The 25638-nt window shown below is 41.9% G+C and overlaps 1 protein-coding gene across 5 annotated transcripts in view; it reads right to left on the bottom strand.

Moving 5' to 3' along the window:
- The window catches only part of LOC105473538 (Rho GTPase activating protein 44), a 203353-nt gene that overhangs the window by 79029 nt on the left and 98686 nt on the right, over positions 1-25638 (bottom strand). For all 5 annotated transcript variants that reach the window (XM_071082365.1, XM_071082363.1, XM_071082366.1 and 2 more), the window contains exons 2-4: positions 18542-18581; positions 16713-16817; positions 4273-4349 (exon numbers count right to left, since the gene is read on the bottom strand). In XM_071082365.1, the coding sequence (XP_070938466.1) occupies positions 4273-4349; positions 16713-16817; positions 18542-18581 (222 nt within the window). The remainder of the gene's footprint in view (positions 1-4272; positions 4350-16712; positions 16818-18541; positions 18582-25638) is intronic.

Here is a 25638-nt window from a genome sequence, read left to right as displayed (position 1 = left end):
AGATATTGAACCAAAATTTGCTTAACTTACTTAAAAAAAATTAAACCTCATCCTAAGCAGTGATAAACACCAAATTTATGAGTTTTGTGTGCTAATTTTGTTTCTTCGGTTATATATTAAAAACATTACCAAAAAAATATTGAACCATACATCATGTAAATGAATTTGATCTTCTTGAATTAATCCCTCCTGGACCTGTCTCAATGCGGACTGAGTTTTCCTCTATCCCTAAGGCACATCTGTCTTCCTGGCATCTTTCTTCACCATTCCCTGGGATTCTCTTCCTCTGTCTTATGCTGGGCATTCTGTTATCTTGGGTCTACCTCTCTTTTGGTCTCTCCCTCACCAAGGACACATCTTGCTGTCTTGCTTTAGCTTGCTGAGAAAGAATAGATGGGAAGTCAATTTTTTTGCCACGTATGTCATGGCATTCTCCTCTAACCTCTCACTGATTGACACTTGGGCAGAATATTGAACTCCTAGGCTGAGCATGCTTCCTTCAGAAGCAGAATCCTGAAGGCACTGCTTAAGAATCTTCTATCTGCCATTGCTGCTTTTGCTCAGTCTGGAAGCATTCACATTTCTGATCCTCTGAATGTGACATGTTTTCTCTCTAGAAGGTTGTAGAATCTTTTGTCACCAGTATACATGATGGTGAGCTCTGTGACATAAACTTAATTCTTCCCATTGTATTGGGAGCTCAACGGGCCTTTTCAGTATAGAAACTCATGTCCTCAAGGTCTGGAAAATGCTGTTGGATTATTTATTATTATATCTTCCTCTCCTTTTCTAAGAACTCCTGTTATTCGGGCATAAGACTTCCTGGATTGGTCCTCGAATTTTCTAATTTTTTCTATTGTCTGTGTCTTTGTCTTCTTGCTTATCTGGATGATTTCTTCATATTTATCTTCTAAACCTCCTACTGAGAATTTCAGATCTTCTGTCATACTTTTTCATTTCTGCAAGCTTGCTTTTGGTCTCAGGGTATTTCTTGCCCATAAACATTTTGCATTAACATTCTGTTTTTCATTTCATGGACATATTATCTTCCCTTACCACTTGAAAACATAAGTGATTGTTCTCCTAACATTTTTTCCTCCCCTCCACAATCTCTGTTTCTTCCAAGCTGCATTTTATCCACCCCATTGTTTTGGTCTCCAGCTTTCAGGTTAGAGAATTTCCTCAGATGTCTGATGATCTTTGGTGCCTCTCTATATTTAAGAGCAGAGACTAAAAAGCTCAGAGTATGTGAATTCATCTGTAGAAAGATCTGGTTGGGTCACTTATTGAGGCACTGACCCTCTCCAACGTCCTCAGATCTTTAGGTCCTTCCTTTTGGACTAATCTGATTCCCCAGAGAAGCCTCTTCGAATTTCCTGCTTAGAGGATAAAGGCCTGGGGGCTGCATGACTGGAAGAAGAGGGCTGAGGAGTACCAGCATCCACATCCAGTACACATTAGATCACTCAAGCCTCTTCTTTACTGAATGGTACCCATACACTCCACTGCACCGAGAGTCCCCCATTCTAGAGATGCTCTCTTATCCCCTCTAGAGAATTCTGCCCAGGTGGGAGAGGGGGGATGACAGCCACCTAGACGTGTGGATGGGGCAGGGTTTAGTGATCCAAGTGGTAACGGAAAAGCTTTCAACCACGTTCATGGGTTTCAGCACCCACTCCACCCCCAAAGACCCACTATTCCAGAGATCCCTGGTGCTAGTTCTTGACGACTCTAAGCATTACCTGATGTAATTTACATGGGATCTTTGCATATCTACTTCTGGCTTGGGAGTCAGCTTTTGGGGACTTGACAGGTTAGTTCCCAGTCATATGCTTTACAGCTCACAAAACTGTGTTGCTGTTGTCTTTCTGCTTTTTCCTGCCATTGTGGGTTTATGTCTTTTAAGAAAAAAAAAAATCTCCATATTGTAGTTTTAGTGGATTTTGGAAGGAGAGAAAATCAGATGCATGTTCAATCTGTCATCTTTACTTCCAACCTTGCTGTGTCATTATATTATATGCATGACTCTTGGAAATACCATACAACAGGATTTCATGTCTGTCCACCTGAAATTTTCTTTGAACAGTTGAGTTTATTCCATTTATATCTCTTACGATTGCAGAGATATATGCAATGATTGCTACCACCCTTATTTTCTGTTTTCCAATTATTATGTGTGTTCTTTTTTGTTTTTTGTTTTGTTTTTTTTTCTCTTGTAGTGCCTTCTATGTATTTTTTTTTAATTATCCTTTTTATCCTTTGTTAGTTTGAAAGTTATATTATCTTATTTCTATTCTTTTTGTGGTTAGTCTTACTTTTCTAACATGCATATTTGACACTAAATTTATTTTTTTACTATTTGGACATTAAATTTAAATGTAATAACTTTATCCTCCTTTCAAACAATACAGGAGCTTGAAATACTGATTCTGTCACCACAGAAACTTAAAGTCCTTCTCTTTTGTCTTGTCACATCTCTAAAAAACATTGTTCTTTGTTAAAATGCTACATAAGCATGCCTGTAATCCCAGTACTTTGGGAGGCCAAGGCGGGTGGATCAGTTGAGGTCAGGAGTTCATGACCAGCCTGGCCAGCATGGTGAAACCCCATCTCTACTAAAAATACAAAAATTAGCTGGGCGTGGTGGTGCTCGCCTATAATCCCAGCTATTTGGGAGGTGGAGGCAGGAGAATCACTTGCACCCGGGAGGCAGAGGTTTCAGTGAGCCGAGATTGTGCCATTGAACTCCAGCCTGGGTGACAGAGCAAGAATCTATTTCCAAAAAAAAAAAAAAAAAGTCTACGTAAGTCCATGTTCTAACTATCCTTTGATCTACTAATTCCTGAGTTCTTCCACGTGTATGTGCTACACATTTTAATAAAATCTATTTGCTTTTCTCTTGTTAATCTACCTTTTGTCAATCTAATTTTCAGGGCCCAACCAAAGAACCTAAGATGGTTCGAGAGAAAAAAAAAAGTTTCCTCTCCTACAACACAATTTTTTTCCTACCTTGGTACTTGTACTTCTCATCTTTCTTCTATTTCTGTGAAAGAGATGTAATCTATTTCATATAGCCTTAACTAGCCCTTTCAGTGAGAATATGTAGGTAGTATCTTCTTCAAATCTTTGCCTGAAAATATCCTTACTCTTTCCTATTTTATCATAGAATACTAAGTTTCTTATATTTTCACTCAATACTTGAAGATATTACTCCATTATCTCCTGGCGTTCACTGTGGCTGACGAATACATAGTTTGTTATCAGTTTAATTGCTATTTTATAGTAATGATCTTCTTTTCCTCTGGTCAATTTTATATTTTTCTCTTTTTTGTTGATGATCTTGTTGTGGTCTTACTACAATATGTCCAGGGACGAATTTTTTTCTTGTTGATCTCCATCAAATCATTTTGTGCTCCTTAAACCTAAAGACATGTTTTTCTTTAAATCTGGAAAAGAAAAATTCAACCACAAACTTCCCCTTCTCCCTATTTTCTTCCTCAGGAATGCCCACTAGATGGAATGTTAAGCTTTTGCATTCTATCACCCATGTTTCTCAGTTTAAGAATGCCTACGTCCTTATCTCTGCACTTCATTCTCTTCATTCTGGGTGGCGGCTCTACATCTGTTTTCAAGTTCAGTGATTCTTTATTTGTGTATAATCTTCAGTTTCTTTCGACTAAAGATCATTTAACATTTTCAGCATAATTTTGGAAAGTTCTCTTTGGTTGGCCTTCAATCCTGCCTATTCTTTTTTAATATTGTTTGATTCTCTTGTCAAGGATTCTGTTTTTTTAATTTTAAAATTTCCATTTAAACAATTATTTTTTATTTTCTTCCATACAGTTCTATTATTTTTAGTTCTCAGGGTACGGACTCTCCTACTGATTGTGTCTGCTGATGCTCTCTCATGACGATTCTATTTTCAGTTTGTTTTGTTGTAAGCTCAACATGAGCAAGGGCTGCTTTTCTGAGAATCTTGTAAGTTCTGACATTTGAATTGAGAGGTTTCATATTTGCTTCTGCTAGGGCCCGAGGGATTTCAATTGTCCTTCACCAGTTTCATGTTAATCTCTCTACTTGGGCCTTGCCTCACTGCACAGACAATACGACTTCAGAGCCAAGAGTTCTGATTTCCCACTGGTAACATTTTCGTCTTTTTCCACCGAAGTCCCCAGTGAGAATTCAGGTGCTTCCCTGAGAGGGTCTAGTCCCCTTTGCATAGATGGGGACTTACCTAGATTTGGCGCCAACCCACGCAAGGTGTCACCTTACCCAAGAAGTGTGTCATCTCCCAGGATAGCTGACCCCTCCATCAGACACTGAGCCAGTGTTGTCAAAGGCAACTTTTTCTGAAAAGAAAGCAAATGGTGTAATGAAAGCTACTTTCCATATTCATCTGTTGCATCTAAAACAGCAAGAAGTCAAATACTTGCCGAGGTATTTTATCAGCTATGAAACAAGCTGACTTTAAAATAGGTTTAAACCTAGAAATTCATAGTGTACCATGATGGGTTAGACTTAGAGACGTCAAAATTCAGAAAACGAGAACTGAATTGTATTTGCCACTTTGGGAAATAAGCCTAAGGCTAACATGCTGCATTTTAAAATGAGGTAGGACAGCAAGAAGGAAAAATGAGAAAAATTTAAAATGATGTTAACAAAGATTTGAGCAATGCCTTAATTTCCAAAAATAATATATCTCTTAAAAAGTGTATTTGCCTTATTTTAAAAATGAGGCAGTGACTGGGTGCGGTGGCTCACGCCTGTAATCCCAGCACTTTGGGAGGCTGAAGTGGGGAAATCACCTGAGGTCAGGAGTTCGAGACCAGCCTGGCCAACACGGTGAAACCCTGTCTCTACTAATAATATGAAAATTAACTGGGTGTGGTGGCGCATGCCTGTGATTCCAGCTACTCGGGAGGCTGAGGCAGCAGAATGGCTTAAACCTGGGAGGCAGAGGTTGCAGTGAGCCAAGATTGTGCCATTGCACTCCAGCCTGGGCAACAAGACTGAAACTCCGTCTCCAAAATAAATAAATAAATAAATGAGGCAGCTATGGTCAAAAAAGAGAGAGAAAAGTGTTCACATGCAATTACAACCCAGAAAGAGTAAGCACCAAAATAAAGACACACTCCAAAAAAGATAGATGGCTGAAGAGCACATGAAAAGATAATTAACCTCATTAGTCATTAGGGAAACCCCAATCAAGGTCTCACTTTACACTCACTAAAATGGCTATAATAATATTAATACTTAACAAAACAAAAAAAATAAGGATTGGTGAGCATAAACCTTCATGCATTACTAGTGGAAGTTTAAACTGGTGCAGCACTGTGAAAGTGTACTTAGTATCTCAATAAGTTAAGCAGAATTATCACATGGTATAGCAATTCCACTCCTGGGTATATATCCAAAGTAACTGAAAACAGATGTTCAAAAAAGAGGTACACAAATGTGAAGAGCAACACTATTCACAACGGCCAAAAGGGGGGAACAACTCAAATGTCCACCAATGAATAAATGGATAAACAAAATGTGGTATGTCCATACAATGGAACATTATGCAGCCATGAAAAAGGGAATGCTGCATGCTATAATATGGATGAATCCTGAAGACATCATGCTAAATGAAATAACCTAGACACAAAAGGACACATATTGTGTAACTCTATTTAATGAAATATCCAGAATAAGCAAATTCACAGAGATAGAAAGTAGATTAGTGCTTGTCACAGGACTGCAGGGGTGAGTAAAATGGGGAAGGACTGCTTAAAGGGTATGTGGTTTCCTTTGGGGATGATGGAAACATTCTGGAACTAGATAGTGGTGGTAAATAGCCTGTTAAAACCACTGTACACTTTTAAGTGCTACATTTTATGTTACAGGGAGGGACAGACAAGCTGTGATAGGAGTTTAGCATAACCTGTTCCCCATGCTAAGTATCAAAGAGTTCTCTCCTTTCTGAACTAAGATCAGCCAGTACACAGACAGAACAAAAACAAGGTAAGAACCACTAGCACCTTCTCAGGTCTTCCAGTCTACATGGCTACAAAGGTAGTTCTTCAAATAGAAAGTGACTGAACTACACCCAGCCCAGAGCCTCCTGGTGTTAACACACAGAGAGTTTCCACTTATAATTCATTTACTAATCCAACATTTATGCAGGGCAGGACCACACCAGTGATGAATAAAACTAGACACTGTTCTCATGGAACATTTTTCTTTTCTCTTTTCTTTCTCTTTTCTTCTTCCTTCTTTCTTTTCTTTTCTTTTGTTTTGTTGTTTGTTTTGTTTTGTTTTTCGATACAAGGTCTTGCCCTATCACCCAGGCTGGAGTACGGTGTTGCAATCATAGCTCACTGAAGCCTCCAGCTCCTGGGCCCAAGCAATCCTCCTGCCTCAGCTTCCCAAGCAACTAGAACTACAGGCACGCACCCCGACGCCTGGCTAATTTTATTTCTAAATTTTTTGTAGAGATGGTGTCTCACTATGTTTCCCAGGCTGATCTCGAACTCCTTGGCTCAAGCAATCCTCCTGCTTTGGCCTCCCAAAGTGCTGGGATATCAGGTGTGAGCCACCACACCCAGCCACAGAACTTACTTCTAATGGTGAAGATAAACAATAAACATCATCATACCTTGCCCTAAGGTTACTCTTTCCATCTGGTTGTTCATTTGTATCCTTTATAATATCCTAACTGATAAATACAACTAAAGTGTTTCCCTGAGTTCTCCAAGCCATTTTAGCAAATTATCAAACCTGAGGAGGGGGTTGCAGAACCCCTAATTTATAGCTGGTTGATCAGAAACAGCAGAAGGCTAGATTTGCAACTGACATGCTAAGTAGGGGCAGTCTTGTAGGACTGAGTCCTTAACCTGTGAGATCTGACACTAACTCCAGGTATACAGTGTCAGAATAAATTGCAAGACACACAGCTGGTGTTCAGAGAGTTGGAGAACGGCTTGGTGTGTGGAGAAAATCCCCCCACACATGTGGTCACAGAAGTGTTATGTAAGTGTAGACAAACAGAGTGTGTTTTTCAGAGAAGCAGGCATAATATTCCAGTTGTAGCCTCACAGAGAGGGCATAGCTTATGGTATTGGTTCTCAACCAGGGGTGATTTTTGTCCCGCTGGGGTCATTTGGCAACATCTGGAGACATTTCTGATTGGTACCGCATGGGAGATGCTATTGGCATCTGATGGGTAGAGGCCAGGGACGTTGCTAAACATCCTACAATGCACAGAACGGTCTCCTCCAACAAAGAATTACTAGGCTCAAAATGTCAATAGTGCCATGCTTGAGAAACCAGGTTTAATTTGCAAGTGTCTACAATGTCCCAGTGACAAGTCAGTGAAGACGCTTCGTCTTGAATGTCAGATGGTACAATCATAGGACTGATGAGCTCACATAAAAAGACCATTTTGGTTTGTGTTAAACATTCACAGTCCTGTGACCTGCCATCAGGGCAAGACTTCAGCGTTTTCGAATCTTTTTGAAATTGGACAGAGAGGATTTGCCTATAGTAAAGGGGACTTCTGACAGTCCAAGAGTTGACATCCTTTGAAGAAATACATCTACCAGAAGGTAAGTAGAGTTTTTCCAACTATGGAAAAAGACTAGCCAGATTATCCTGTCAGTGAGTAGAACAGAAAACTGTGCCCAAGGGTGACCAAATGAATGAAGGTCAAGATCAACAAGACAAGACCAGCCACTGGAGGAACATGAGGTTGATTGGACTTCTGGAGGGAGGATGGAAAGGGGACAGCCAAGCAACCGTTCTGCAAAGTGCGACTGGAAAACACAGTTTGGAGTTACAGGGCTGGAGGCACCCTGCTCCTGAGCCAAGGAAGCTACATTTTCTCATTTTGAGTCATTTAACACCTGGACTAATGATTTTGAGATCCTCTTAGGTAGCAGAGACGACAGAATTAAGTGAATTCTCAACGGATGTGCTTTTTAATTTTAACAAGGAGCATAACCTTTCCCTCCTGCCCTTTCTCAATTCTCTATCATATCTCTTATAGTAAAAGAATTAATTCGCCTGTAATCCCAGCACTTTGGGAGGCCGAGGCGGGTGGATCATGAGGTCAGGAGTTTGAGACCAGCCTGGCCAATATGGTGAAACCCCATCTCTACTAAAAATACAAAAAAAATTAGCCATGGGTGGTGGTACACCCCTGTAGTCCCAGCTACTTGGGAGGCTGAGGCAGGGGAATTGCTAGAACCTGGGAGGACAGAAGTTGCAGTGAGCCGAGATCGTGCCACTGCACTTCAGCCTGGGTGACAGAGTGAGACTCCGTCTCAAAAAAATAAATAAATAAAACTAAAAGATGCCAGAAGATTTATAGTAAAAAGTCTCTCCCACACTCACTCATCCCTCAACCACCTCATTCCCCTCACCAGAGACCGTGACAGTGACCAGATTTTGTGTATCCTTTCATAAATATTCTAAGCAGATTCAATTATACATACATGTGTGCGTCTGCTTTTAGTATTTCTCCCCACGTTAGCATACTCAATTTACACACCACTCTGTGCCTTGCTTTCCTTTTCACATAGAGATAGATACCTTTCATATCATTTCCTATCATTACATATGGAACTGTCTTGTTCTTTTATTTTAATGGCTACACAGATCATTGAATGAAGATGAGAAAATGTATTTACTCAAGTACCCTATCAATGGTGTAACTGTCACTCTAGGAGAGATGTTAAGGTGAATTTGAGAGCCTGGATTCCAAGGTGGGGGTAAGTTAGTGAAAATCAACATGAGTTTTTATTTGTGTAGATGCTTTAAGAATCAAGAAATTGGCCAGGCGCCGTGGCTCACACCTGTAATCCCAGCGCTTTGGGAGGCCAAGGCAGGCGGATCATGAGGTCAGCAGATTAAGACCATCCTGGCTAACATGGTGAAGCCCCACCTCTACTAAAAATACAAAAAATTAGCTGGGTGTGGCAGCATGCACCTGTAATCCCAGCTACTCGGGAGGCTGAGGCAGGAGAATCGCTTCAACCCAGGAGGCGGTGGTTGCAGTGAGCTGAGATCGCACCACTGCACTCCACCCTGGGCAACAGAACAAGACTCTGTCTCAAATTTAAAAAAAAAAAAAAAAAAAAAAAATCTAGAAATTACAAGGACGTCACCAAATGACAAAAGAAAGGAATGCGTTAAGATGATATTACTTTCATAACAAAAGGGGGCAAGTGTAACCCCATAATCAAAGACAGTACGTAAGAAGAAGTTAATGAACTGTAATCCACAACAGACTACAAATGATTTCTATTTCTAAAAAGATTCCCTAAGGTGAAGGAACATTAACAGCTCAAGAAATGGCAGGCATTGTAGTAATCTCATATAACCTAAGATTGCTTCTAACTGAGACACTGTTTGCTTTCTCCCTCACACTTTGGTCGCCCCCATTTCAAGTATAGTGACACCCAATCTTATACAAAGGCATAAGAATGATACAACGGACTCTGGGGACTCAGGGGAAAGGGTGGGAGGGGGTGAGGGATAAAAGAGTACACATTGGGTACAGTGTACACTACTCAGGTGATGGGTGCACCAAAATATCAGAAATCACCACTAAAGAACTTATTCATGTAACCAACACCACCTGTTCCCCAAAAACCTATTGAAATAAATTAAATTTTCTTAAAAAAGGATATCCAGTCTTAGAAGAATTAAATTGCTGAAAGATCTAGAAAAGCTCCCAAAATCATTTTCCCTCCAGTACCAAGGATCCATACTGACACAGCCAGTCCCGATCCCTGGTAAATATTAGTGTCCAGGTAAAAAGATCTTAGCAAACTTCATGCTGGCCAGTGACTTTCAGAGACAAAGAGGAGCTATGAAAATAATTTTTTTCCCTAGCTCTAGAGTTCAGATAGAACCTTAAGAATTAAGGGAAGGAAAGACAGACTGTCCCAGGGTTTCAATATATAGTCAATCTGACATGTCTGAGTTAACTATTCTCTCTAAAATTATCTTGGGCATAAGCAACACAGTTTGTAGGATGACCCAGACAATAAGCCTCATTCTAATATCCACCCCATTCCTACACACACACACACACACACTCTCTCTCTCTCTCTCTTTCTCTTTCTCTCTCTTTCTCTCTCTCTTTCTCTTTCTCTCTCTCTCTCTTTCTCTCTTTCTCTCTCTCTCTTTCTTTCTCTCTCTTTGTCTCTCTCTGTCTCTCTCTCTCTTTCTCTCTCTCTCTCTCTCATATATTCCCTATCTCTGAAAATTGTTGTCTACTGTCCTCTAATTCCAGGCCCAGGCAACCAGCTCTTCTGTGGTTCAGCCCCAACAAGACATACAGCCCAGGCTTGATGCTCTGGTCTCAATGGTTCTTAACAGCCACTCCAGCCTAACAGTGGGCCACTGCTAACAGCACCAGGTTACACTTCTTTAATATTTACTTAAGTTAACATTGTGCAAGGCATACACATGCTTTACCTCACTGACCTCTCAAACAACTCTGCTGGGTAGGGAATTGTTATGATTCTGACCATTTTCCAAGTGAAGAAGCTAAGGCTTATGAGGTAATGAACTTGCCCAAGCTCAGGTTAACTTAGGAAGCGACAGAATTGGGCTTCACCCTTCGGTGGTCAGATTGCAGAGCTTAACCTCAGAATTGCCTGTTACAGAAGAGGAAGGGCATGCTAGCGTGGTAGGCAAGTTCTGTGCCTAAAATATTCACAGACCATCCATTCACGACACACATCTACTTGTATCATTGTCCTGTCGTGGCAGGTTCTTTCTTAGGCACGGAGAACAGAACTGATGGGGACACAAGATCCCTGGTCCCATCACAATGATGGAAATGATCACAGTGATTTCAGATACTAATGTGTGCTATAAAGAAAATAAAATACGGAGATGGGATTAGGGTGAGTGAGGAAGCAGACACATTAGGTGGTCAAGAAAGCCTCCTGAAAAGGTGACATCTGAGCTGAGAACTGAACAGGTTGCTGGCTTGAAATGCTGGATAAGAGCATTCCCTACGGACGATAGAGAAAGCACAATGGCTGAAGCGGAGAGTGAGCTAGGCATGCTCAGTACCAGGTGAGCACAGCTGAAGAACGATGACAGAGGGGAAGGAAGCCCAGAGCCAAGCTCAGAGATGCAGGTAGAAGACACATAGTGTCCAAGGGCCAAGATAAGGAGTTCAGATTTTATTCTACAATGGGAATCCCGGAGCAGGATTAGGCAGGAGGGTGACGTGACTGGATTTCCAATTCAAACACTGGTTCCTGCGGTTGCAGAGAAGGGAAGAGGAAGCAGGAGGGAAGGGTTTAGGGTGGAAGACGTGATAGGAGTCACTGTGTTCAGAAAGAACTGACAGCTGCTTAGACTAGGGTGGTAAATGTTGAAGCCAAATGGAAATTCTCTGGAGGAAGAGTCAGCAGGGCTTACTGACAGCCTAGACATGGGGCATATGGAAAGGAGAGAATAAAGAATGATGTCTGGGATTTAGATGAGCAAGTGCATGGATTTACAGTACCATTCTCTACTGTTCTGCCCTCTTTGCTGGGTCCTCCTCCTGGTAGAGTGTGAAATGCTGCAGTTCCTGGGGTTCCTGATTCAAAAGCCATTTGTCTTCTCACCTGCATTTTCTCCCGAGGTGATCTCAGCAGCTCCAATGGATTCAACAGTCACTTGGGGTAGAGACCATGAAACCCCTCTCTCCTCTTCATATGGCCACATCCACTCAGTTATCAAGCCCTGATACTCTACCTCCAGGATCTACCATGGACACTGATTTTTCTCCCTTTTCAGGTCCTCATTGCATCTCACTGAAATTGTTCCCATCTCTGTGTAACTGGCCTCACTTCTGCCATGGTCCCACCCGTGAGTCCTTTATTCATACAATTTTCAACAAATCCGATCATGTCTCTCCCTGTTAAAATGTTGGCTTTCCTCTACTCTTAGGGATAAAGTCCAAACCCTCACCATGCCCTACAAGGCGTGATCCCGTCCTCTGCAGTCCCGCCCCATGCCACATCTTCCCCATTCTCTACAGTCTGGTCACTCTGGCCACCTTTATTTTTCTCAAAAATGCCAAACTTGGCCAGGTGTGGTGGCTCACACCTGTAATCCCAGCACTTTGGGAGGCTGAGGTGAGTAGATCACCTGAGGTCAGGAGTTCGATACCAGCCTGGTCAACATGGTGAAACCCTGTCTCTACTAAAAATACAAAAATTAGCTGGGTGTGGTGGCACATGCCTGTAATCTCAGCTACTTGGGAGGCTGAGGCAGGAGAACTGCTTGAACCCGAGAAGCGGAGGTTGCAGTGAGCCGAGATCGTGCCATTGCACTCCAACCTAGGCAACAAGAGTGAAACTTCGTCTCAAGAAATAAAAATAAAAATAAAACTACAGCTAAACTTTTCCTATCTCTCAGAACCCAGCACATCTTGCTCCCTGTCTGAGAAGTGTGTTTACCCCTTTTGGTGCTGCTACCTTTTACCTGTCCTTAACGGCCACTTGCTCACGGAAACCTCCCACTATTTAATTCCTAGCAAGCGCTTCTTCTCAGCACTAAGACATGGTCTGAGTAGCAAATGCACTGTGAGTATGATGCCTGTCTCCCCTTGGGTGGTGAGCTTCTGGAGCACAGAAATCCTGCTCAGCTGACTCAGCACTTAGCATACACACCGCCTTGCATGGCAGACTTGGTGCTTTCTAAATATTTGCTGAATAAGGTGGAGAAACACTTTCACACGGTAGCACTTTATTTGTTGGGCATGACTTCCTAATGAGAAATGTAAGGACTTCAAAAAACTAAACATCTTCATTATATTAAGAGTCCTGGAAACCTAGGAACTAACTAGTTATTATCCAGGACTAAAGATGGCAACATGGAGGCCGGGCGTGGTGGCTCACGCCTGTAATCCCAACACTTTGGGCGGCTGAGGTGGGCAGATCACGAGGTCAGGAGTTCGAGACCAGCTTGGCCAATATGGTGAAACCCTGTCTCTACTAAAAATACAAAAATTAGCTGGGTGTGGAGGTGGACGTCTGTAATCGCAGCTACTCGGGAGGCTGAGGCAGGAGAATCGCTTGAACTCAGGAGGCAGAGATTGCAGTGAGCCGAGATGGCGCTACTGCACTCCAGCCTGGGCGACAGAGCAAGGCTCCATCTCAAAAAAAAAATAAAAATAAAAATAAAAAAAGATGGCAACATGGAAAGGTAATTCATATGCTTTCTATTCTTCATCCCACATAAGGAATCCAGTTGTACTCAGTACCCACAAGACAATAATGTTCTCTCTGTTCACTGAGATAACGTCAACAAAATCCCATTTGTATGCCTATCCACATCTGGCTGGCAGCCACAGCTTTCAGGGTAAAACTTTTAAAAGTGGTATGACAAAAGTTTAGGAGTTGGAACACACAACTAAAGAGCTACTGAGCTTGTTAAAAGAGAAATAACAAAAAGCAACTTACATGTGCTCAAGTAGCAACTTACATGTGCTCAAATAAAAAGCAGAATATTGCATGGATCCCCATAAAGTCTCTTCTGAACCTGAGATTCCAAGACCCACACTCTCCCTGTGATTGTCCATCTCTGGACCCTCTCACAACATTTAACTCCCAAGACAGCGTCTGTTCATTCACTCCCTCCCTCCCACCCCACCTTCCCTTTACCTGATCCTTTTCATTTTATTTCTTTTCCTTCTCACCAATTGCTCCGATCTTGACATCTCTCTCTACTTAATCATGACAAAGAACTGGATATGCATCTCACTATTTGAGGTGATTTATAAATGTCATGTTTCCTATCACATCTCTTCATGTGTTTAGAGAAAAACTGAAAAAAAAATGAGTTTGGAAATTTTTTCCCACAGTTCTTTGATTGTTTCATATTTTAAATGGCTCTTTGACTTTCAGACCATTTATTCAGTCATATGATGACAAGGAAAGATGGATCAGCATAAGAAATCATTGACAAAATCAAGCACTTAAAATCCATGCAGTGAGGCTGGGCACAGTGGCTCACATCTATAATCCCAGCACTTTGGGAGGGCTAGGCGGGCAGATCACGAGGTCAAGAGATCAAGACCATCCTGGCCAACATGGTGAAACCTTGTCTCTACCAAAAATACAAAAATTAGATGGGCATGGTGGCACGCACCTGTAGTTCCCAGCTACTCGGTAGGGTGAGGCAGGAAAATCACTTGAACCTGGGAGGTGGAGGTTGCAGTGAGCCAAGATTGCGCCACTGCACTCCAGTCTGGGCGACAGAGCAAGACTCTGTCTTTAAGAAAAAAAAAATCCATAGAGTGAAATCACTGACCTGTAAGTGCTTGGGCACCTACTTCCCCTGCAGACTTCTCCCAGTTTACACGTTTATCACTGCATGCACGTGACTGCAGCCTTCAGAGCCTGATAATAACCACTGTGTGTCTTCTCTAGTAAGAGAAGCCAGATAGAGTATGTCCTAGTTGGTGAATCATGGCCAGTCACAGCAAACCCATTTATCTTGGATACATATTCACCTTCTCAGCCTCCCTTGCCGCTAGAGAAACATACATGAAATTAATTCATGGTCTTAGCGCCCTCCCACTTCCTGCCTGTGATGTGGTTATGTGAAGATGTGATGCATGGAGCTGCAGCAGCCACATTACAGTTGTAAATGGAGGCCCAAGCGTCACATAGATGCTGACCCAAAGCTGCTAAATAAACCTTGGAACTGGCTACATCAGACATTTTGTTAAGTGAGGCAATTATGTGCCTTTTTCTCAAGTCTCTAGGAAGCAGTATAGTTATTAACCATTTTTTTTATTTTCTGTATTCAGATGCTTTGACAACATCTTGGACCCTTGCTGATCCTGAAGGGACTGCCCCTCCCAGACTAGGCAATTCCTAGAAATAGTAAACAACTCACCCACAGAATGCTTTTTAAATGCAAGCTTAATCTAGAGTTCACATTTCAACAACCTCCTCTAAGGGGCTCTCATACTCCAGGCCACTGTCCATCTGCCCTAATTACCCGACTGGGAGGTCAGGTCCCAGACAACTAGAAATAGTCCTTAATAATTCAAACTAATCAATCCTATATCTGCTGCAGACACCACAACAAAGGCTCTGGCCCACGGTCCTCTCTTTTACCTCCTGACCAACCCTGGAGCTTCCCCTGTGGCCCTCTGGGTGATGTGGCCTGTCCCCTTCTCTTGGGAAGCATGAATAACTCTCTCTCCTTGGCAATCATCTCCTGATCTGCCTTTGGCATACCTCAAATGTTCTATCCACGAACTATACATCAGATCACTCAGGGACCCAAATGTCCCCTTACTGGGGATTCTCAATTCAGTGAAAACGTCACCAATCCAGGTAAATTCATCTGATCCCAGAAAAATAATGTTAGTACTAATCCGCTTACCAACACCAAAGGCCAAATTCAAGCCTCTGGTGGTAACATTCAGATGATACTCTCGATACCAAAACATACTGTACTTTGGACCAGTTATTTTAAAAATGGTGCCTCTTGGAACAACAACAAAAAAAGGACACAGATGAAAGGCAGGCTTGGCTCCAGCATCCCCATCCGGAACCGTTCCTGGAGTCCCCCATTAGATATGGGTTTGATAAAAGGGTTTCATGCCCAAAGTCGTTTTGCAAACTCTCCCTTCAGACAGTTCCCCTTGCTGAATTCCTGATACGTACAGAATTATTTCTATAGATATTTTTCAGAGCTGTGAAGGTTTTATTTATACACACACAAATGATTCCTGCTGGGAATATTAAGAAAGAAGAAACCAGGGCTTGGAAAAAAGAAAGAAATGACTGGTAGGGCAAGCAGAGCAGGTTTTTGCACTGCAGCAGTTGCTGGGAAGAAGTATTGTGGCACATTACATGACAGTCCAACAGAAATGAGGCTAACATAAGCCGAGGGTATCGGGGGACCAAGGGGATGTGGAAGTCAGCAATAACCGCAAGTCAAAAAAAAAGAAAAAAGTCTAAAAGATACCAATCGTGTAGATTATAAACTCAAGGAAGAAGGAAGAAAGCCTAGATTGCATATCCCTTGTAATAAAGCCAAGTGAATGTCTAAGAATATCTTTTAATCTTTGGTGGGGCTGAGAGGCATGGGGTCAAGAGGAAGGTAAACCTACAGAGGCTGCTCATGCCCAGGACTGTTGAAACGGAATCGCATTATACAATGCCTGCTATTTCTAATGTGGCTTATAGACAAAGGCATTAGAGAAGCTTTACTTAGCAGGCTCTTTTTATTGTGTCTCATTATAGCGAACACAATTTTCAAGGGCCTTTATAGGTCACTTGTAACCTCTAAAACCACAATATACTTTTTTTCCAAGAGATCTTAAGATGCTATTGAGGCAAATGCAATCTATGAATGAGCTGAATCGGGGTTCAGATATCCATCAAGGATAAAACTTCCCTAGAGGTGAGATCTCATGCACGCCCGTCTTCCCAATTGCTCCAATCTGGGGAGGACAGGGAGAGGACCTCACCTTGCCTGGGGAGGGCAGGGGATGCTTCAGGCTGGGCTAAAGAGCGAGAACAGTAGGGAGGGTTGTCAATCCACAGAAAACAGAAAACAGGCAGCTAGAGCTGCTGAGTCAATTCTCAGGCACGTAAGCAGCTACATAAACAGCTACATCCAGGGGGGTCACAGGAGTAGGACCGTTGTCCTCAGTAGGCAAGATTTCAGCTCCCCGGGGCTGGGAGGGCACTTACGGAGCGCTTGTCAGCCTCTGCCCCTTGCTGGCCCTGCAGACATGCGGTGAGCTTCTTGTGCGTGCTGTGGGACACCTGTTTCACCAGCTCCAGACGCTTCTCCACCTGCAGAGAGAAGAGCGGGTGGTGCCACTGAGAGAGCGCAAGGTCAGGGGAGGAGGGATTGTGGGTGGGGACAATCACAACTCATGTTTCCATGAAGATAAGCACTCCCGGAGAGGCAGTTTTCTTTTTTTTATTATTATTATACTTTAAGTTCTAGGGTACATGTGCACAATGCGCAGGTTTGTTACCTATGTATACATGTGCCATGTTGGTGTGCTGCACCCATTAACTCGTCATTTACACTAGGTATATCTCCTAAAGCTATCCCTCCCCCCACCCCCCACCCCATGACAGGCCTGGTGTGTGATGTTCCCCATCCTGTGTCCAAGTGTTCTCATTGTTCAATTCCCACCTATGAGTGAGAACATGCGGTGTTTGGTTCTGTTCTTGCGATAGGTTGCTCAGAATGATGGTTTCCAGCTTCATCCACGTCCCTACAAAGGACATGAACTCATCCTTTTTTATGGCTGCATAGTATTCCATGGTGTATATGTGCTACATTTTCTTAATCCAGTCTATCATTGACGGACATTTGGGTTGGTTCCAAGTCTTTGCTATTGTGAATAGTGCCATAATAAACATACATGTTATAAAGACACATAGATGTATGTAAATTAAAGCTCCATAGGGTCTTCTCGTCTTATTATTTCATGTCTGCCTCTTCATGGGCAGGTCAATTTCACTGGTTGAAAGTAAGAGACAGTTAAACCCTCGTGATGCCATTCATGCAAGTCCCTATTTAAAGAACAAGTGATTAAGCTACCTTTGCACAGTCAGGGTACCGCAGCCGTTGAACATGTGTCACTGGGCAGGCAGTGCCTCTAATACTAGCAATGCTAGAGGTGATGTTTTTGGTAAACAGGCGGAGGTTAAGTTTGCCGAGTTCCTTTTACTTTTTTAAATTAACATACATCTATGTGTCTTTATAGCTGCATGATTTATAATCCTTTGGGTATATACCCAGTAATGGGATGGCTGGGTCAAATGGTATTTCTAGTTCTAGATCCTTGAGGAATCGCCACACTGTTTTCCACAATGGTTGAACTGGTTTACAGTCCCACCAACAGTGTAAAAGTGTTCCTATTTCTCCACATCCTCTCCAGCACCTGTTGTTTCTTTGACTTTTTAATGATTGCCATTCTAACAAAGAACTTAAACAAACTTACAAGAAAAAATCAAACAACCCCATCAAAAAGTGGGCAAAGGATAGGAACAGACACGTCTCAAAAGAAGACATTTATGCGGCCAACAGACACATGAAAAAATGCTCATCATCACTGGCCATCAGAGAAATGCAAATCAAAACCACAATGAGAGATCACTTTTAAAGCTGGAGAACTGGAGGGGCAGGGATCACAGACTCCAGGACCCTTGGGCTAACCGTGGTGAAATGACTTTAAACCTCTCCTGAAAGAGCTTAACCCAAACCAGTATTCATCATGCAAAGTACAGTCCTAAAAGATAAAAAAACTTTTCTCCCAACAGTTTGTAAGGAGCAGCTAGAGCAGTTTGAACTGCATTGGGGATGGCTTAGTTTTTTGGGTTTTTTTTTTTTGTTGTTTTGTTTTTTTAATGAGATGGAGTCTCGCTCTGTCGCCAGGCTGGAGTGTAGTGGCGCGATCCTGGCTAGCTGCAACCTCTACCTCCTGGGTTCAAGCAATTCTCCTGCCTCAGCTTCCCGTATATCTCTGGTATCTGTGAGCCGGTGTCAATGGCCGCCTTACCTGAAGAAGGTCTTCACTCAAAACTTCCGTCTTTTCAGCCCTAAAAAGAACATTGAGAAATATATCAGTAAGAAAACTAACAACAGAGCCTCATAATTACTCCCCAATCTCTTCAATTAAGGCGGTACCAGAAAAACAGAGACATGAGTAGCAGAAACATTTAAGAAGAGCACAGATAAAACTAGAATTTACTAGGAAACTTAAAAACCCAACATATCAGCAAACACAGCAAATCAGATGCCCTGAAGACTTTCCCGCTATAGATTGGAACCTGGATTCATGACAACAAATGTATGCCTTTGTTCCCAGACACATACATATTTTAAGCATCAGAATTAAGGTTTCTCCAGCCATAACCCTTGGCCTCCCCCAAATAAGTAAGCTAATGTAGCAGAAATCTGAGAAAGGATCAATTAACAACAAACACAGAGACAGTGTTGAATCCTGGCAACTAATGCAAATGCCACCACCATGGTCTGGCAACCAAGTGTTAGGTCCACAAGAAAATGGAGGGCTTGAACCTGAAACTTCTACATTGAGACAACCTGGATATTGGAGGAATTGGACCCAACTAACCCGTTAGCACCGCCTGCCTCATGTTAGAGGAGAGTGCTAATTCTCTCAGGAACAGAGCATTCTAATTCAATGCTCTCTCTCTCTCTCTCTCTCTCTCTCTCTCACTCTCACTTTCTCTAACAACATGCACACACACACTCTCTCTCTCACACGCAAACACAGCAAATTTACATGAAAACAAATCATCAAGATTTAAGAGTACAGAGAAAGAAGGAACGACATATGAGAAGTCTAAAGAATTTCGACTATTGCAATGATCAAAGACTGCAATGCATGTATAAAATATCAAAGAACAAATGACATATTAAAAAATAAGCAGTAGGACTTCTGCTTCCACGAAGAAGGAGTGAATGTATTGTAGCAATTCTTCCCACTCACACAACGAAAAACCTACGATAGTGTAGAAACACAAGACCCCGAAAAGGAGAAGGAAGGCATACTGGCTGGGAACCTTCAGAATAACATGGTAAAACTGTTGTCCTTCACATGTCTCAGCCTTGGAGCTTAAGAAACTAGCAACAGCAACACCTAAAACACCAACAGGCTCAGACAAAACAAACCCCAACAAAAGCCTGGTCTCTGTAGACAAAGGACCAAGAAAGGAACAGCTGAGCAAGACAGACACTTTTTAGAAAACTGCTCACTGCAGCCAACACCACATAAAAGAATTGTGTCGTATTCCACCCACGCCAACAAAAGCCGAGTAGGGAGCCCTGACTTCTACCCCTGCCAGGCTGTAACAAGCACCCAAGCCCGTGCCCCTCATCAGTGTGGGAGCATCAGAGAACACTGAGACACATAAAGACAGCATCCATCCCTAGGGAGTGGGAGCATCTATCACTACTAGGCAACTGACAAAGTCCATCTTCCTCTGCTGCAGGAGCAGTGGAAATCACATGGTCACCTGGACACCCACGCCCATGTGGTGATAATGAAGCTTCTCTTCGCCTTCCCATTGGGGTGATGTCACAGGAGTCCTAGTGGACAGACAGGACTCTTGCCAATGCCCAGCAGTAATGAGGCCACTCCCTTCTGCAGTATTAGTGAAAGCCAAGTAGGGAGCAACAATCAGACACTCATAACCACCCCGCCACCAGCCACTGAGGTATCAGTGGAGGCCCAGTAGAGAACCAGAACTCCCACACCTACCCAGTATTAACAAGGAGCACCTCCATCTTTGAAGGGTCAGTGAAGGCCAGCCAAGTGGAGAACCTGGACTTCTACCCCAACTCATCAGAAACAAAGCAGGACTCCTGCTCCCCCTGCTAGAGCAGCATCAGAGGAAGCCAGCTCCAAGACAAAGTTTAAATCAGATCCAGAGTCGCATAATATAATAGCCATAATATCCAGACTTCAATTACTCATCACACCAAGAAGAGAAAAAAAAAAAAAAAACTCAAACTGAAAGAAAAAAAGACAATAGATTCCAATTAAAGTATTCATCATTAAAATGCTTCAATGTGGCCGGGCGCGGTGGCTCACGCTTGTAATCCCAGCACTTTAGGAGGCTGAGGTGGGCGGATCACGAGGTCAGGAGATCGAGACCACAGTGAAACTCCATCTCTACTAAAAATATAAAAAATTAGCCGGGTGTGGTGGTGGGTGCCTGTAGTCCCAGCTACTCAGGAGGCTGAGGCAGGAGAATGGCGTGAACCCAGGAGGCGGAGCCTGCAGTGAGCCGAGATGGCGCCACTGCACTCCAGCCTGGGCTACAGAGGGAGACTCTGTCTCCAAAAAAAAAAAAAAAAAAAAAAAAGCTTCAATGTGTAGTAATAAACATGCATGAAAGAAATAGGAAGTCTCAGAAAGAAAATAGAAGATATAAAAAAGAAAAATTTTAGATCTGAAAAATATAACCATCTAATTAAAAAAAAAGTTGATGGGTTCAACAGCAGAATGAAGGGGGTAGATGAAAGAATCAGTGAACTGGAGGAAGCATAATAGACATTTTCCAATCTGAACAACACGGCAAAAATAGACCAAACAAATCAACAAACAAAAAAAGCCCCAGGGACCTGTGGGCCTATAACAAAAGATCAAATATTTTATGTCATCAGAGTCCCAAAAGAAGAGGGGAAAAAATGGTAGCTATATTAGACTAAGTTGGCCATGATAAAAAAGTTAAAAAAAGATAGGCTAAAAAATACTCAAAAGAAATAAGGCTAAAAATGCCCCAAATGTGGCAAAAGACACAAACCTACATATTTGAAAAGCTGAACAAACCCCAAAGAGGATAAACATAAAGAAATCCTCACCAAGACACATCATGGTCAAACTTCTAAGAACTAAAGACAAATCTTGAAACCAAGGTGCAAGAAATGATACCTTAACAATGGAGGAAAAGCAATTAGAATGACAGCAGATTTCTCAAGAAAAATGGAGACTGAAAGAAAGTGGCACATCATTTTTCCAGGGTTGAAAGAAAGAAACTGTCAGCCTAGAACCCTTTAGCTAATGAAAATATGCTTCAGGAATGAAGGGGAAATCAAGACAATCTCAGATATACAAAAGTTAACAGAATTTATCATCGGCAGGCTTCCTATTGCTAAAGAAAGTTATCCAAAATCAACCCAAAGTCTGGGCGCGGTGGCTCACACCTATAATCCCAGCACTTTGGGAGGCCGAGGCAGGTGGATCACCTGCAGTCAGAAGTTCGAGACTAGCCTGGCCAACATGGTGAAACCCCATCTCTGCTAAAAGTACAAAAAATTAGCCAGGTGTGGTGGTGTGCGCCTGTAATCCCAGCTACTTGGGAGGCTGAGGCAGGAGAATTGCTTGAACCTGGGAGGCAGAGGTTGCAGTGAGCCAAGATCATGCCACTGCACTCCAGCCTAGGTGACAAGAGTGAGACTCCCTCTCAAAAAAAAAAAAAAAAAAAAAAAAAAACCCAAACATGATAAAAGAAGGAAACTCTAAATACCAGAACTGGGGAAGCTATCACTCAAACTGGTAAAATGATGACAGTAGTAGACTATGGTAAGTTATGTATATTGTATGTAACATCTACAGCCACCTCAACAATACTGCTATGGTTTGGATGTGTTCCACAAAGTTCCTATGATGAAACCTTGATCTCTAAAGCAGCGGTGCTGAAAGGTGGAGCCTAACGGGAGGTATACGGGTCACAGGGACACAACCCTCAATGAATTAATACTGTCATTGTGGTAGTGTGTTCATTATCATGAGGGTGGGTTTCTTACAAAAGGACAAGGTGAGCTCCCTCTTGCTCTCTCCTGCCCATGTGATGACTTCAATCATGTTATAATGTAGCAAGAAGGACCTTGCCAGACGCTAGCTCTTCCATCTCAAACTTCCCAGCCTCCAGAACTGTGGCCAATAAATTTCTGTTTTATTACAAATTAGAGACCATGGTATTCGCTTAAGGCAGCACAAAGAAAATTGGTACCAGAGAGTGAGGTACCACTATAACAAATACCTGAAAATGTGGAAAAAGCTTTGGAACTAGATAGTGGACACAGACTAGAAGAGTCTGGAAAAGCGGGTTAGAAAAAGCCTGCATTGCTGTGAACAAAGAGTTAAGGGTGATTCTGGTGAGGGCTCAGAAGAGAAGAGCTGTATGAAGGGTAAAACTTCTTAGAGATTACTTAGATATTAATGACCACAATGTGGGTAAAAATATGGACAGTAAAGACCACTCTGATGAGGTCTATATGAGAATGAAAAATATCTTATTAGAAACTGAAGTAAAGGCCATCCTTTTTACAAAGTTATACAGAACTTGACTGAACTATGTCCATCCCCAAGGGTTTTAATGAAGACGGAACTTAAGAGTGATGAACTAGGATATCTGGTGGAAGAAATTTCTAAGCAAAATATTGAAGAATCTGCATGGCTTCCTTTAACTGCATACAGTAAGATGCAAGAGGAGAGAAAATATTTAAAGGTGGAATTTATGATTAAAAGAGAAGCAGAACGTAACCATTTGGAACACAAAAACGTCCCAAGTGTCCCCTATGAGAAAGGGCTTAGCGTGGATAGAAGGAAGCCAGGTGCTATTCATCAAGGCAATGACAGAATGACCTGCAAGATATTTCAGAGATCTTTGAGGCTGTTCCTCCCATTACAGGCCCAGAGCTCTAGGAGGGCAGAATGGTTTCATTAGACTAGCTCAAGATGCCTTCCACGGGTTCACTGCCCAGGTACTCTGCTCCCTGCATTCCCGTGCAGTGCTCCTTGGTTATACCAGCTGTGATTCAAGTAACCCCAAGTGCAGTCTGGGCTGCTGCTCTCGAGAGAGCATAAGTGGTAAGCTTGGTGGTATCCATATAGTGCTAACTCTGCTGGTGCACAGAGTTCATAAGCTGTGGAGGTATAAATTTTTGGAGCCCGGGCACAATGTTACATCCACCTAGATTTCAAAGGATGTATCAGACAGCCTAGGGATCCAGGCAGAGACAAGTCACAAGAGACATGTCACAAGAGTGGAACCACTACCGAGAGACCCTATTAGGGTGATGCCCAGCAGAACTGTGGGGTCAAAACCACTGCAAAGTGTACCCACTAGTGGAGACATGGGGACAGGGCTGCCCCCAAACCCCAGAACTGTAGAGCTACCAGAACATAGCCCCAGTCTGGAAGAGCTCGCACAGGTTGAGCCCAGCAAAAACGTGAAAACAGGACTGCTCAAGGCTTTGAGGTCAAAACCTCCACCCATGTGCTCAAAAGGTATACATGGGGTAAAAAAACATTCTCCAGCTTTAAGATTTAACATTTTCCCTATTGGGTACTGGACTTGGAACCAATTATCCCTTTCTTCTTGCCTATTTCTGCCTTTTGAGATAGGAACATTTATCCCATGCCTTTCCCTCCACGGTTTTTTAAAGTAGATAACTTGTTTTGATTTCACAAGCTCACAGCTAAAAGAAGTTTGCCTCAGGATGAATTGTGCCTTGAATCTCACCAATATCTGATCTAGATGAGATTCTGGACTTTTGAGGTGGTTTTGGAACCAGTTAAGATTCTGGGGCTATTGGGATGGAGCAAATGTGTTTTTCATGGTAGAAGGACATGAATTTTGGGGGTCAGAGGCAGAATGCTATAAGTTGAATGTGTCTCCTGAAGTTCCTGTGTTGGAAACTGGATTCCCAATGCAGTGGTGCTGAGAAGTGGGATCTAATGGGAAGTGTTCAGATTAATGCTGTTATTGTGGGAGTGGGTTCATTATCACAGAAGTGGGTTTCTTATAAAAGGACAAGGTTGGTCCCCTCTTGCTCTCTCATCCATGTGTTCCCTTCTGCCATGTTATAATGTTTGAAGAAGGCCTTCACCAGATGCTAGCCCCTTGTTGTTGGACTTCCCAGCCTCCAGAACTCTGAGAAAATAAAATTTCAGTTTATTATAAATTACTCAGACTGTGGCATTCTGTTAGAGCACGAAATGGAACAAGACAAACACAAGAAATACATCAATGAAATTCTCAAAAATGATAAATTAACTCATACAAATACAAGAAAAATAAAAGCAAGAAATGAAAAACAGAAAGAACAGAAAACAAAAAAATAAAAATGGCAGATTTATGTTTAACATGTCTATAATTACATTAAATGTGAACAGCCTAAATATACCAATTAAAAGATAAGAACTAGAAGAATGGATTTTAAAATATGGTGTCTACAAGAATCTAATTTCAAATAAATTATACCAGCAGCATGAAAATAAAAAATTGGAAAAGACATAATGGAAGCTTTAATCCAAAAAGGCAGAAGTATCTACATTAATGTCAGATAAAGACAATTTCAGAACAAAGAAAATTACCAGAGATAAAGAGGAGCATGAAATAATGATAAAAAGGTCAAGCCCTAAGACACAACAATCCCAAATGTATATCCACCAAAAAACAGAGTTATAAAATATATGAAGCAAAAAACTGATAGAATGAAAAGGAGAAATAGACAAATACACAACTATAGTTGGAAACTTCAACACCTTCTCTCTCAACAATTAATAGAACTAAATTTAAAAAATCAGCAACAATATACAAAAAATACAACACCTCCATTAACCAATAAGATCTAATTGATACCTACAGGACACTCCACCCAACATGAGCAAAATACATGTTCTTTTCCAGTTTCACGGAACATATACTAAGATAGACAACATCTGGAACTACAAAACAAACCTCAACTAATTTGAAAGAATGCAAGTCACATGCAGTTTGTTCTGTGGCCACAATGGAGTCAAATGAGAAATCAGTAACAGCAGGATAAGAAGAAAATTTTCAAACACGTGGAAACTAAACAACTTTTAAATAATCCATGGAGGGTCTCAAGGAAGATGTTTAAAAATTAAACTGAATGAAATAAAAACATAACATATAAAAATGTTGGGCACAACCAAAGTTGTGCTGGAAAAAAAATTATACCATTAAATCTATACATTAGAAAAGAAGAACAGTCCCAAGTCAATAAAAGATCCTACTCCAACAACCTAGAAAAAAGACCAAATGAAGTCCAAAGCAAGCAGAAGGAAGGAAATTATAAGCATAAGGGAAGAAAATA

This window comes from Macaca nemestrina, chromosome 17 (assembly GCF_043159975.1).
Source record: "Macaca nemestrina isolate mMacNem1 chromosome 17, mMacNem.hap1, whole genome shotgun sequence".
Lineage (NCBI taxonomy): Eukaryota > Metazoa > Chordata > Mammalia > Primates > Cercopithecidae > Macaca > Macaca nemestrina.
The sequence above is the reverse complement of the archived record's forward strand: the minus strand, read 5'-3'. Positions and strand labels throughout refer to the sequence as shown.